The following is a 14,711-nucleotide window of genomic DNA, read 5'->3' as shown; positions in this document are numbered from 1 at the left end:
CTGTCCTTCGGTACCGCCCTGGGGACTATATCCTGAGCTCTCGGCGCTCCAATCTTGTCCTTGGAGCCGTTACAGGAGTTCTCTCTACCCCTTCTGTCCTGTACGGTTGTGTTCCGTTTCAGTCGTGTCTCTGACGGGTGCCGGTATGGCCCCTTTTTTTGTTACGAGCTTTCTGTCTTTTCCAGGACAGGGCTGTTCTGCATCCTGTTTCTTCCTTCCTTCCTTCCTTCCTTCCTTCTGAAGGTGGTGTTTGCTTTTCGTTTCACCGCCTTACCTATTTGGACGTTGTTTGGGCCTTGCCGTTTTTTTACTTGGAGATCTCCGACTCTTGCAGACGTTCGGCCTCTTGGGTTTCCAGGAGGTCTGTGCATAGGGTTGATAGACTCCAGGGTGGTTTTCCTCCGCTTGATCAGATTGGCTATTGCTGAGGTTACCGCACCGAGGGCAGGATTCTGTCTTTGGTGTCACGTTCCTTTCACCAGAGCGGTCGGTGCCTCCTGGGCCGGAGGCATTAGGCTTCGGCCGTGCATTTGGGCACGGCGGCCACAGGTCTGCCTTGCACGTCTTGCTGAGTTCTACAGGGTGCATACTCTGACTTTGGCAGCTGCTGCCTTGCCCCGCCGGGGTTTGCAGGCGGCGGTTCATTGATGCCTTTCGGGTGCTTCACCTTGGTGCTGTGGTCCCTCCCCCTTTTGGACTGCTTTTGAACGTCCCAAGGTCTTCTGTGTCCCCCAAGGAAACTGGGCGAGAAAACGAGATTTTTGTATAACTTACCAGTAAAATCTCTTTCTCGCTCTTTCCTTGGGGGACACAGCACCCACCCATTCATTGTTTTTTCTCTGTGCGTTTTCCGAGTTTTTGTTACCCGTTGGGTAGTTGGCTTGTTGGTTCCTTGTTGGACTTTGCCTTTTCTCACTGCTTGGACACGCAACTGGCAGTCTCTCTCTCCAGGCTGAGGGTATAGCTGTGGAGGAGGGGCTTAACAGTTTTCACTTAGTGTCACGCCTCCTATGGAGATGAGCTATACCCAAGGTCTTCTGTGTCCCCCAAGGAAAGAGCGAGAAAGAGATTTTACTGGTAAGTTATACAAAAATCTCGTTTTTATCCAAAAACTCTTGTATTTGTTCTGGGTTTTTATTTATCTTGCTTCTATATATATATCAGTAAAGTATTTTTGGAGTAGCTCTATTTTAGCTGATTGCTCAGTATTTTTGTGTCCTGTTTCATCCATTATACAATTGATATACTTATTCTTTTTTGTTTGGGTCGCTACCAGGTCCGCTAATTTTCTCCCAGGGATATGTGCATGGATATAATTATCCCTTACATACTTTTTGTTGTTCTGCCAATAGGAACAGTTGATCTTTTAATTCTGAGGCCTTCTCTGTCCAGAAAATGTAGTTTTGGTCAGTAGGGTTTGCTATATATTTTTTTTCTTTTTTTTCCGCCTCTCCTTCTAATTTTGTTATTTTCTCCCTAATTCCTTTCTTATATAGCCCTGTATACTTTTTAATAATCCCTCTAATAAAAGCCTTAGCGGCCTCCCATGCTATATTGACTGTCGTTGATCCCTCGTTCATCACAAAAAACTCTCATCTCTCGCAAAATCTTATCGTGTGTATCCATCATATTTATCCATCCTATACTAATGTTCATCCCTCTTTTTTTTATTTTTCGTGTTTTAATATTTTTAATAATTGAATTATGGTCCGAAACACCCCGTTGCCCGTATTTCACCCCTTCAATTTCCAGTGAACCTTTCTCATTTGTAAAAAATAAATCAATCCGTGATAGACTCCTGTGAGTCTTTTAAAAACACAAGTATTTCCGTGAATTAGGGTGCATAACCCTCCAAATGTCAATCCAACCCAACTCTTTAGTGATATCTATCTATTCTAGCATCCATAACATTATTGAAATCTCCAACCACCAACAGTGATTTATCCCCTGCCTTAAGTGCAATATCGTGAATCTTTAATAGGACGTCGATTTTAAAAGGTGGCGGTATGTACACACTTGCTAATAGCCACGCTCTACCTTCCAGAATACAATCCAACAGTACATAGCAGCCCTCCTTGTCTATAGTAGCTTTCACTATTGTTATATCTATGTCCCGATGTATTAATAAACTTACTCCTCTCGCATATGTTGAGTACACTGAGTGAAAAGCGTATTGCATCCATGGTCTAACTATCCCCTCCCTAGTCTCCTTCGTCAAGTGTGTTTCCTGCAGGCAAACTATTGCGGGAAGAGATCTATGTATTGCATCAAAAAACGCAACTCTCTTGGAGCCCCTACTCAGCCCCCTGATATTTCATGAGATAATTCTCATATTTTTGATTCATAATCCTATCAATTACCAGAGTATAAGGGACCCCCATTTTTATTGAAGAGTCGGGGATATTGAGGCAGGAAGGGGGGGAGGAGAGCACAACGGAGGTAGGGGAGGGGGACAAGAGGGGGGCGGACGAGGAAAAAAAAAAAAAAAACACAACAACCGGCATACCTCACCCCTCCCTCATAAATGATCCAGGAAACTTGAGTCCTGGTTCTCTAAACTAGCATTCCCCCTCACAGCACCCCATACATCCCAGCCCACCGCTCAGCCCTTTAGCTTTTCCTTAACCCATTCTCCCGCAGCTTCTGCTGTCTCAAAAAGCCACGACTTACTTTCCCATTCAACTCTCAGCTTAGCCAGAAACATAATTGAATATTTAACATTCTTTGACCGCAATATTTTTTTCACATCCATGGACCGGCTTCTTTCATTTACCGTTTCTTTTGCATAGTTGGGAAATATCATAACTGTTGTACCTGCATATTCCAACCTCCCTTTCCTTCTTGCGCTGCGCAATATCTCCTCCCTGTCCCTGACCGAGAGCAGATTCAAAATCATTACCCTCGGTCTTGTACCTGGAGGAGGTATCTTTGCCGGCACTCTATAAGCGCTCTCTACAAAGCTCTTATATTCAGAAATATGACCTAGTTGTTCTTTCAACCACTCTTGTATAAAATTACAAGGGTCTTGCCCCTCTGCTCCCTCTGGAATCCCCAGACATCTCAAAGTTAACCATCTAGCCCTATTTTCTAACTGGGTTAATTTATTTTTTATTTCCTTGTTTTCTGCCATTAACCTATTTTTCTCTTTAACCACTATCTGCACTGTATCCTCCACTTCTGATGTTCTTTTCTCTACTTCTGTCAGTCTGTCCTTATAGTCTTGTAGATCCGCCCTAAGGAGTCCCACTGATTCCCTAATATTTCCAGTCTGAAGAGAGAGGTCCCGTATCGCCATATTACATTTTTTAATTTCCTGAAATATATCTTGCAGGCTAGGAGCCTGTTCCAAAGTGGCTCTTTTTCTTTCAGCCTCATCAGACTGCCCGCCACCTCTCTCCCCAGACTGAGGGCCCTCCCCTACCAACACCACTTCCGAGTTTCCATCCAAGGACAGCTCCCCCTCCTGGTCCAATAACCCATCCTCTTTTTTTTTTTTTTTTTCCTAACAGGGCTGTGTCCACGCATACCAGTCAGGAGCAACTGCTTGGATTTCTCATTTCTTTTAGGCACTGGGGAAACCGTAGTGTTCAACTCCAGTTGCCCTTTTGCCTGTGCCCTGTCTCTCCATTGCCCCACTTCGCCCCCTTTCTCCTCCCCGAACTAGCAAATGTATTCTCAGAAAAAAAACAAAAAACGGAGAGGGACAATTCCTATCCAAATAGCGCACAGGGGGAGACTGTTCATATTCCCACTACAATAGTATATCAATAACTCTATATCATACACTTTAATCAACAACCTTTCATGTATCAGCAAGCAATTATACATTAACAATCCGCCCGTGCTTGTTAGTAATATAGTGCAATTAAGAGCCCCAAAAGCTCTTCAGTTAGTAGCAGCAACAGTTCCAAGTTATTAGTTCACAGGGGTTAGAAACAGTCTCCAAATTATTTATGTTATTTAGATACTTCCTCAGAAATAGTATTAGCGTGCTATACTAGTATTTGATTTCCTACCGTCCCGACCATGGACAATTAAGCCCTGGGACGAATTGGAACCAACTCCTTTATAGCAGATTATTTTGCCTCTTTTTTCAGAGGGTTAGTGACCCCTAGGTCCTTGGCAGTCCCCAAAAAGTTGTTTAAATTAGTACGTGTTAGTCTGTATTAGTACATTGTTTATCGATTATCTTCCATCTCTTGTAATTCGGGGTGCCTTCTATATAGAAGAGGAGGGGGGGCCATTCAAATCCCTCCTGCGTATTTAGGACCTGCTATCATGGCCCCCCTCTAACCCCCCAGTCCACACCCTCACTCACTGCAGTAACCAATTTAGGAAACCAAAATTCCTCAGGTGAAATAAAAAAAAGCATCTATCTTCTCACCACGCTGTCAGTATGCTGTTCCACTCCGCTCTCAATTCCCAAGACAGAGGGCCTCTACACGTTTGCACCACACGCGGAGGGATGAAGGAGCCAGCAGGAAACATAGCGGCACAGGCGGCAGGAAAGTAGACGGGCGAGGTCCAGGGTAGAGACAAGGGTGGCTTCACGGCTATACTTAGAACGGCCCTGATCCGGACAGCACCAATATGACTGGCGCAGCCTCAGAGCAAGGGCCCCCAGAGCCAGGGTCAGGGCGGCATCAAAGCGGCAGCATAGCGGCGTCTTGCATCGGGTCAGAGCGTACTCGCATCGGGCTGGGAGCTCGAGCGCCGGAAGAGGGGTGCGCACGCATGCTCCTCCTCCCGCCCAGGCTCCAGCCTGGGCGGGAGGGCAATGGAGGGAGGACGGTAAGAAGTAATATGGGTGGGGAGGAGGGAAAATAATGATGGGTAAATAATTTATGCTATTATGTAAAAACAAGATGGTTTTTGTAAAAAAAATTGTAAGAATTGAAAAATTGTAATAAAGATTTATAAAACAACAAAAAAACAAACACAATTAACTTAATCACTCACAGGCAGAAAACACACATTTTTCCCAAAATACAGAAAACGCCTCAAAACCCCACATATCCCCATAAATTATGGAAGTCATATTTGACCGACCGCAAGCCTGGCTATGGGCCATAATTCTGACGCAAGTGGCTGGCAAACGGGCCCCTCCAAAACCCAGTGGCGAGGTTAGTTTTGCCACAGAGCTCATTTGCATCCCTTTGGTCCCGGTATTTCTTGATGAATACCAGTTACTATAAAACTTCCTGTTTTTTTTTTTTTTTTTTTTTTTTTTTTACCATTTTGACTTGAATGTGTAAAACAAATCTAAATACCGCATTTTTCCAAGGTGCTGCATTGGGGTTAATTTATCAAAATTTTGAGCAACATAAAATTCAAGTTTTTGCTTTTTTACACCACTCCAGTTTTGAAAAGTAGCTATGTTAATTAGTTTTACACCAAATTTATCACTGTGCAAACTAACTATAGTACGGGGGTGGAGTATTAGGCCTCTTTCACACGGGCGTCGCGTGTGAGGGCCGGATAGGATGCGGGTGCGTCGCGGAAAAATCGTGGGAATTTGCCTGCGAGTGGGGTGAGTTTTGTATGCGATTGCGTTCCAATGTTCAGTTTTTTCCGCACGAGTGCAATGCGTTTTGAACGCGTGTGAGAAAAAACTGATTGTGGTACCCAGACCCGAACACGGATCTCTTCACTAAAGTTCGGCTTTGGGTTAGGTGTTCTATTCATTTTATTACTTTCCCTTATAACATGGTTATAAAGGAAAATAGTAGCATTCTTAATACAGAATGCATAGTATAATGTGGATTGAGGGGTTAAAAAAATAAAATAAATGTAACTCACCTCATCCACTTGATCGCACAGCCGTCATTGTCTTGTTGCTTCTTCTTTCAGGACCTGCAAAAGGACCTTTGGATGACGTCACCGAAGGTCCTTTTCCAGCCAGGTCCTGCAAGAAGAAGAAGAAAGAAGACGAGCCCTGCTGCGCGTCAAGTGGATGTGGTGAGTTATATATTTTTTATTTTTTTAACCCCTCAATGGACATTTTACTATGCATTCTGAATTAAAGAATGCTATTATTTTCCCTTATAACCATGTTATAATGGAAAATAATAAAGTAAATGGGACCGGGGTTGCTCATCCCTCGTCTCCTTAGCAACTATCCGTGAAAAAACGCATTGCATCCGCACTTGCTTGCGGATGCTTGCAATTTTCATGCAGCCCCATTAACTTCTATGGGGCCTGCGTTGCATTAAAAACGCAGAATATAGAACATGCAGGGATTTTCACATAACGCACAAGTGAAAATCAGCGCTCATCTGCACAGCCCCATTGAATTGAATGGGTCCAGATTCAGTGCGGGTGCAATGCGTTCACCTCACACATTGCACCCGTGCGGAAATCTCGCCAGTGTGAAAGGGGCCTTATAAGTGTTAGGTTTGCTGCACCTGTAAACATATCAAACTGGTGTAAGGTAGAACTGGCTTAGTTGCCTATAGCAACCAATCAGATTCCACCTCTCATTTTTGACATCTCCTTTGGAAAATGAAAGTTGGAATGTAATTGGTTGCTATGGGCACCTAAACCAGTTCTACTATACACCAGTTTGATAAATGACCCCAGTTATGTACAATTTATATTATCGCTTGGAAGCTCCCTTTTCCCCATTGCCAGTTCTAGTCTGGAGATTGCCCGCCCAGCCCTTCTGCGGGCTGTTTTCATCGGTCAGTAGCAGAGGGTCATTTACAGGACTGATGTGATATGGATGTTCTTCCCCACTGCCGAGGCCTGGCGGAGCTGTGTAAGAGTGAAGAAAGGCTATGTCCCATCACTTTCCCAGGCGCTAGTACTGGGGTTAGACCCTCCTGCAGGATTAGTGCATAGGATACGCTCCGCAGTGTGAAGATACGGGGCAAAGTAATAAAAAGGTACCCTTAAAGCTGGTTAAAAAGTAAAAAATAAACTTTTTTCTCATTTAACAATGTCGAATTTTTCTTTTATTTCCCAGCATTGTGTGCAGAGGGCTGACGAATAAACATGTGGTAAAAGAAGCCAAGTCCCCATTCCAGAAGCTTTCTGCTCACACAGATCATCGCTTTCCAAGAGTGAACATTCGGCGGCCTTTACCCAGTTCCTCAGGACGATGCTACTCTTCCTTGTCTCGCCTCCCGCTACAGAGGAGCAGGCTTTTACCTGTCAGTCTGGCTTATCAGACTCAGCGCAACTTCTGGGTAGCTAGGCTGGCAGCTAGGCTTTTAAAGCTCCGCTACCTTGTGTTAGGATCGGCTGTGGGTGGCGGATATACCGCTAAAAAGGTAAGTAGGTTGAATTTTTCTCTTGCCCTGTTTGGATAAGGGTCCATTCACACGTCCGTAGAATGGGTCCGGTTCCGCAATGTTGCGGAACGGATCCGGACCCTTTCATTCTCTATGGGGCTGGAAGAGATGCAGACAGCACACAGTGTTCTATGTGGTCCTCGGCTCCGAAAAAAATAGAACGTGTTCTATTCTTGTCCGCAATTGCGGAGAAGAATAGGCAGTTCTATGGGGGTGCCGGCCGGGTGTATTGCGGTCGTGTGAATGGACCCTAAATAAAACAGGTTTTCCAGGATTTGTTTATTAACGACCTATCCTTAGGATTGGACATCGGGATCAGATCTGTGGGGTCTCACTCCTTACACCCTCATCGATCACCTATTTTCTCAAGCACTAATGCCAGATCTACACAGCGCCATACACTGTGTAGTGGTCGTGCTTGGTTACTGCAGCTGAGACCCATTTAATTTAAAGGGTTTCTACCACCTGATTTTGACCTAATTAGGTCTCAGACACTAGTGATCTGCTAGTGTCTGATCTACCTAACAATGCTATTTTCAGACTTTTGTGTGGATCCGTTTCACTAAAAAACGATTTTTTAATTGATATGCTAATGAGCCTCTAGGTGCTATGGGGGCGCCTTTTCAGCACCTAGAGGCTCCGTCTACTCGCACTGTATGCCGCCCACCGTGTCCCTGCGCCGAATATAGACGCACACGGCGCACGCGCAAGAATTTGTCCGCTGGCTAGGATGGAGGATGGCATTCTAGAGGAGATGGGCGGGCTTGACGGACGAGCGGGGCGGCATACAGTGTGAGTAGACCGAGCCTCCAGGTGCTGAAAAGACGCCCCCATAGCACCTAGAGGCTCATTAGCATATCAATAAAAGTTAGTTTTTTTGTGAAATGGATCCACACAAAGGTCTGAAAATAGCATTGTTAGGTAGATCAGACACTAGCAGATCGCTAGTGTCTGAGACCTAATTATGTCAAAATCAGGTGGTAGAAACCCTTTAATGAGAGCAGTATTGCAGTAACCAGGCACGACCACTGTAGGGAGCTGTGTAGCTCCAAGTGCTTGTGGCAACAGCTGATCGATGGAGATGTGAATCGGAGTGCACCCATCTGATATTGATTACTTGTCCTGAGAATAGGTCGTCAGGAAGTCCTAGAAAACCTCTTTAACTTTCCAATATTCTCTGGAAATAATGGTTTGTGTGTGTCGTCATGCAATCTGCTCATTGGCATTTGGGAGGGCATTTTTCGGGTTGGATAAGAGAAGAACTGTCCGCAGTTACTGCACATTCACCGTCAAGGTTTTGGCTTGATGCATGTATTTTCGTCTGGAATAATTTTAGCGGATATCTCAGGGGTGTAAATCACACAGTGATATGATAAGACATTGGGGTGGATTCACTTATGAAAACACACCAGAATTCTGGCACATGTGCCGTTCACCGCACTCCATTATAAGCGGGATAGGCACTTTTACCACCATGCTTGACAGGTAGGACTGGTTTGGGTGGGCTGGACAAGTTGCAATACTGGTTTCCTACAAAGCAGAGGGCCCTAGGCATTTGTAAAGTCACTTTTTAACTATTTATTTACAAGTAGTCATTTAGACTAGTAATTGCCTTATTGTAACATATGTCTATTTTAACTAATAATAAAACAACTGTTAATAGTGAGTTTGTAAAATGTCTCAATTAGACCAAATAAATCAGATTAAGGGCTCATGCACACGACCGTTGTTGTTTTGCGGCCCGTTTTTTACGGATACATTGTTCCGTATCTGAGTTTTTTTTTTTTTTTTTCTCTGATTTAAGTCTTCTTCCATTCCGTTATTCCACAAAACATATCTGTATTAGTTTCCGTATGCGATCTGTTTTTTGCGGATCGGAAACGGAAAAAAGTAACTTATTAATCACCAAACACATGAGCAATATGGGCTGGGCATACCATTTCTACAGTATGGATCCTGTAAAATACGGATGAAATACAGATGATAACTGGATGTGTTCCGGGTGCGTTCCGTATTTTGTGCGGACCCATTGACTTGAATGGTGCCTCGGACCGTGATTTGCGGACAATAGCAGGACATGCACTATTTTTTTACGGAACGGAAATACGGAAACGGAATGCACACGGAGTACCTTCCGTTGTTTTTGCGGACCCATTAAGGTAAATGGTTCCGCATACGGTCTGCAAAAAAAAAAATGAACGGAAGCAGAAAGAAAATGTGTTTGTGTGCATGAGCCCTTAAACTATCAGGTGTCGCTTTCTTTTTTGCTTTGTCAGTTTGCGCAGTGTTGATGCTGTAGCAGTAATTGCGCGCTAGTTCCATCCCCCTCTCTTATAGATCTGTCACTAGCTACTATAGTTACATTTGCTATTTTCTTATAACCCTCAAGAAGTGTCCCTCCTGCACTGCCCTCCGACATGTTTCGCCAGTTGCTCAGGTGTCTTCTGCACCCACTGCCCATTCCCTTGAAGAGGCTTATTGGTGGACACTCACTTTAAAGGTGTTGTGTCATTTCATGAGACCGATGGCCCATCCTAAGTATAGGTCAATAGCAGATCGCAGGGGGTCGAATACCCAGAACCCCAATGATCTGTTTCCAGAGCCCACAGTGCCCATGTTAGCACTTTGTCCTCTTCATTGTTTGTCTGCATCATGTGTAGCTCTTGTGCAGTGCAATTACATCATGCCATTCAAGTGAATGAGAACGGAAACTGTCAGTACACTGCACCACTGCTGCAGTCTAGACGGAGTGCTGGGAAACAATGGCCTCTTCAAACAGCTGATTGTCGGGGACGCCAGGTCGGACCCCCACCGATCTGATATTGATGACCTATCCTGAGGATAGGTCATCGGTGTTATGATCCTACACAACCCATTTAAAGACCCTAAATTGTCAGGTTTCCATGTCATTGACTTTCATAGGGTGTAAAACATTTGTGACATTTTACCTACCTCCTTCCAAACTGAAGTGACCTATATTAGGGTGCTATTACACATGCAGGCTAAACCATGGCCCACCCCTGGACTTGGCACTTGAAACGGAGGTGCGGTCCGGCAATTATCGGTACCTGTCGTGTGGTGCCCGCCTTAGTTGTAAAATTAAATTAAATAGTATTTCCACGCCCAAAGAGAATATCTGAGCTTTGTTGTCTTCCTGTTCCAATGTCGCATCCTGCAGCATACATGTTTATACGACTAAGGGGCCATAGGCTAGGCTTCTGCCTTTTTGTTGTGTCGTAATCTAAAGCCACAGATTTAACTTCAGGTCCTGGCCATTTACTAGGGATATTCTCATCCAAGTATGCGTGGCATGAAACTAGAATATGCCACAGATGTCAGGTGCAGGTCCCACCTCCAGGACCAGCTCCTTCCTCGAGAACAGGTCCTCCAAAGTGAAGGACTGCACCAGAATAGGACTCCCACCTATGGGACCCGCTCTGATCTGACATTTTTGGCATATCCTAGCAATAAGCCACAGATGTTTAGATGGGGAGCACCTCTTTAACACTTTAGATGCCACATTCAATATTCCTTTAGCATATAAGTGCTATGGGTATTTTTATTATGCAAAAGTAGAAAACCATAAAATAAATCATATCAATTTGGTTTCACTGTAATCGTACCGATCTGCAGAATGAAGTTATGTCAGATATACTTCACGGTGACAAACATGAAAACAAGAAGCTAGATTTGCTGTTTTTTGTTCATACTGCTTTATTATATAGGCTCAATATGGTGTCATAAAAAATAAAATACATAATACACACAATAACAGCCATTTTAGATATATTTGTGTTAATATATTGCCCTATAAATGTACAGTGTTTTCTTCACCTGCTCTTCAGAGGAGTGGGTCCGGCAGAACACTTGGACATGCTGTCACCTTGAATGGATTGTCAGGTTTATTATGTGCTTCTTGGTTTCATCTTTCAGACGTACGACCAGTGGAGAGAGATGTTCCCGGATCTCAGTGAATACAAATGGATTGTGCCGGATTTTGTATGGGACTTGGATGAGCATATTAATTTTGGTAGGTACCCTGTGGGTTTTTTAGTAGCAAGGAGTATGTGATGTTTAATACTTTTGTGTTAACAAATATGGAAGTTTTTTGGTAGTGATACCTTTTATTGGATAACCAGCAAAAATCATTAGAAATGGAAGACGCGACATTTAGAGGAAGGTACAAGACAGAGATGATTAAGGAGAGTGCAATTAACAGGGGTATGTAGCAATTATTGGGATTTCTGCAAAGGACTACATGAGAGGTTCAGTAAGGGTCCATTCACACGTCCGCACTTCCGGGTCCGCATTTCCTATCCCGAAAAACATAGAACTAGTCCTATTCTTGTCCGCAATTGCGGACAAGATAAGGCATTTTCTATTAAGTGCCGGTGATGTGCGGTCCGCAAAATGCGGAACACATATCGCCGATGTCCGTGTTTTGCGGACCTGTGGATGGACCCTAAGGGGGAAATCGCCATGTGAGGGGTACAGTAGGAGTACTGCCAAACATAGCAAGTCCGCTGTGGATTTACCCCAGTTCTGCAGGAGCAAAATCCACAACAGACCATAAGGAAGTGGCGACATTTTCGCCTTGGATTTGCAACAGACTAAATTTGACACGATGAGCAAGTAAAATGAAACTCGCATGTTAAAGGTGTTCTCCGGGTTCAGGGCTGAACCTGGATATACTGTGCTGGTGACGTACCAGACTTCATGTCACTATGCTAAGCGGACATTTCCACCTAGCAGGGAGTCCGGTGATGTCACTGGCACAGATGGTGGTCTATATAGCGCTGCCATAGGCTGTTTTGGAGGCAGGTGCTATTCAAAGTAGCCCCCGGCAGCGCTAGAGGACACAAATCTGTGTCGGTGACGTTACCGGGCTCAGTGCTGGGTGGAAATCTCCACTCAGCATAGTGATGTGAAGCCTGGTATGTCACCTGGCTCAGTGCTGGGTGGAAATCTCCGCTCAGCATAGTGATGTGAAGCCTGGTATGTCACCAGGCTCAGTGCTGGGCGGAAATCTCTGCTCGGCATAGTGATGTGAAGCCTGGTATGTCACTGGGCTCAGTGCTGGGTGGAAATCTCTGCTCAGCATAGTGATGTGAAGCCTGGTATGTCACCGGGCTCAGTGCTGGGTGGAAATCTCCGCTCAGCATAGTGATGTGAAGCCTGGTATGTCACTGGGCTCAGTGCTGGGTGGAAATCTCCGCTCAGCATAGTGATGTGAAGCCTGGTATGTCACTGGGCTCAGTGCTGGGAGGAAATCTCTGCTCAGCATAGTGATGTGAAGCCTGGTATGTCACTGGGCTCAGTGCTGGGAGGAAATCTCTGCTCAGCATAGTGATGTGAAGCCTGGTATGTCACCGGGCTCAGTGCTGGGCTGAAATCTCCGCTCAGCATAGTGATATGAAGCCTGGTATGTCACCGGGCTCAGTTCTGGGCGGAAATCTCTGCTCAGCATAGGGATGTGAAGCCTGGTATGTCACCGAGCTCAGTGCTGGGCGGAAATCTCCGCTCAGCATAGTGATGTGAAGCCTGGTATGTCACCAAGCTCAGTGCTGGGTGGAAATCTCCGCTCAGCATAGTGATGTGAAGCCTGGTATGTCACCAGGCTCAGTGCTGGGTGGAAATCTCCGCTCAGCATAGTGATGTGAAGCCTGGTATGTCACTGGGCTCAGTGCTGGGTGGAAATCTCCGCTCAGCATAGTGATGTGAAGCCTGGTATGTCACCGGGCTCAGTGCTGGGAGGAAATCTCCGCTCAGCATAGTGATGTGAAGCCTGGTATGTCACCGGGCTCAGTGCTGGGAGGAAATCTCCGCTCAGCATAGTGATGTGAAGCCTGGTATGTCACTGGGCTCAGTGCTGGGTGGAAATCTCCGCTCAGCATAGTGATGTGAAGCCTGGTATGTCACTGGGCTCAGTGCTGGGTGGAAATCTCCGCTCAGCATAGTGATGTGAAGCCTGGTATGTCACAGGGCTCAGTGCTGGGAGGAAATCTCTGCTCAGCATAGTGATGTGAAGCCTGGTATGTCACCGGGCTCAGTGCTGGGCTGAAATCTCCGCTCAGCATAGTGATATGAAGCCTGGTATGTCACCGGGCTCAGTTCTGGGCGGAAATCTCTGCTCAGCATAGGGATGTGAAGCCTGGTATGTCACTGGGCTCAGTGCTGGGTGGAAATCTCCGCTCAGCATAGTGATGTGAAGCCTGGTATGTCACCGAGCTCAGTGCTGGGCGGAAATCTCCGCTCAGCATAGTGATGTGAAGCCTGGTATGTCACCGAGCTCAGTGCTGGGCGGAAATCTCCGCTCAGCATAGTGATGTGAAGCCTGGTATGTCACCGGGTGGAAGTTTCTGCTTAGCATAATGATGTTGATACGTCACCGGCACAAAAAAAAACACAGCTTTGCGCTGCAAGGAAATGCTCCGATGCTCCACTCATATGTATATGATTTTACTATTAATGCTGCAGAAAATCCGTTCACTGTATGTGGCCGTACCCTAAAACCCACCCAAAAGTGCATTCAAAAATGGCTTCTAGATAGGTGGTCTTCTCATAGAGGATGACCAGTATACATAGTATGTGATGGAACTAAAATCTGTTCTCGACTGAGAGGAGGTCTTCAGATCGATGGCCTAAGGCTAACCCATTTTACAGATTTGGTAAGCTACTCCGTGTGATATATGCAAATATGGATTAGTCCCATTTATTGGAGTTATAGATTCAACTAGGTGACAGTGTCTCGGATTTCTTCCCCAAATTCCACAGCAAATGCACGTTGGGTTGTTTCTGCTGGAGGAACATGACCCAAGAAATGTTGCTGCGTCCTCCATATTTATTGAGAGGGGACACTTTTTCGGGGGGCATTTTAACCACTTTCTTCTCATTTGCAGATAAGCTGAGTAAAGCTCTTCCGGATTCTGAGCAGCTGGCGAAGCTTTTGCCGGACTTTGAGAAGCTAGGAGAAAGCTTTAGCTTGCTAAAGGAATGGCTGTCATCAGGTGGGCGCGGTGTGGAAGCATGTCTATGGCGTGTCCTGCAGGAACTCTGTTTTGTATCGAATTTGAATGTTTCCTAGAAAACACAATTGGGGTCATGCATCAATAATGTCATTGTATGCCAGGAGTCTGGAACATATGACATGAACAGAAGGAAATCCTCTGCGAGAGGTCTTGGCTTTCCCTCATGCATGACAGCCACCGTCATGGCGGTGAACACTGGTGCACGGGAGGCAAATGTCGACTTCTCACAAAGACACCTGGCCTCCCTAACCCCCATCGATCAACTGCTTGACCATTTGCTAATATATAAATATCGTGCAAAAATCACATTTCCTGATAGGTTTTTGTCATTCACCAGTTGTTAGGCCTTTCAATCTAATAGTAGAGTTTTATTTAAATGAAAATTTCTATG

The 14,711-nt window shown here is 45.3% G+C and overlaps 1 protein-coding gene across 12 annotated transcripts in view; it reads left to right on the top strand.

Annotated features, from left to right (window-relative positions):
• The window catches only part of OPA1 (OPA1 mitochondrial dynamin like GTPase), a 143,449-nt gene that overhangs the window by 11,441 nt on the left and 117,297 nt on the right, over nt 1–14,711 (top strand). For 9 of the 12 annotated variants that reach the window (XM_044288768.1, XM_044288766.1, XM_044288764.1 and 6 more), the window contains exons 2-4: nt 6,965–7,271; nt 11,226–11,322; nt 14,192–14,299. In XM_044288768.1, the coding sequence (XP_044144703.1) occupies nt 6,965–7,271; nt 11,226–11,322; nt 14,192–14,299 (512 nt within the window). The remainder of the gene's footprint in view (nt 1–6,964; nt 7,272–11,225; nt 11,323–14,191; nt 14,300–14,711) is intronic. The other 3 variants (XM_044288769.1, XM_044288767.1, XM_044288762.1) reach the window with 1 other exon arrangement.

The sequence above is a fragment of the Bufo gargarizans genome, chromosome 4 (genome assembly GCF_014858855.1).
Source record: "Bufo gargarizans isolate SCDJY-AF-19 chromosome 4, ASM1485885v1, whole genome shotgun sequence".
Classification (NCBI taxonomy): Eukaryota; Metazoa; Chordata; class Amphibia; order Anura; family Bufonidae; genus Bufo; species Bufo gargarizans.
Note: the sequence above shows the minus strand (reverse complement) of the source record. Positions and strands in the feature narration are given on the sequence as shown.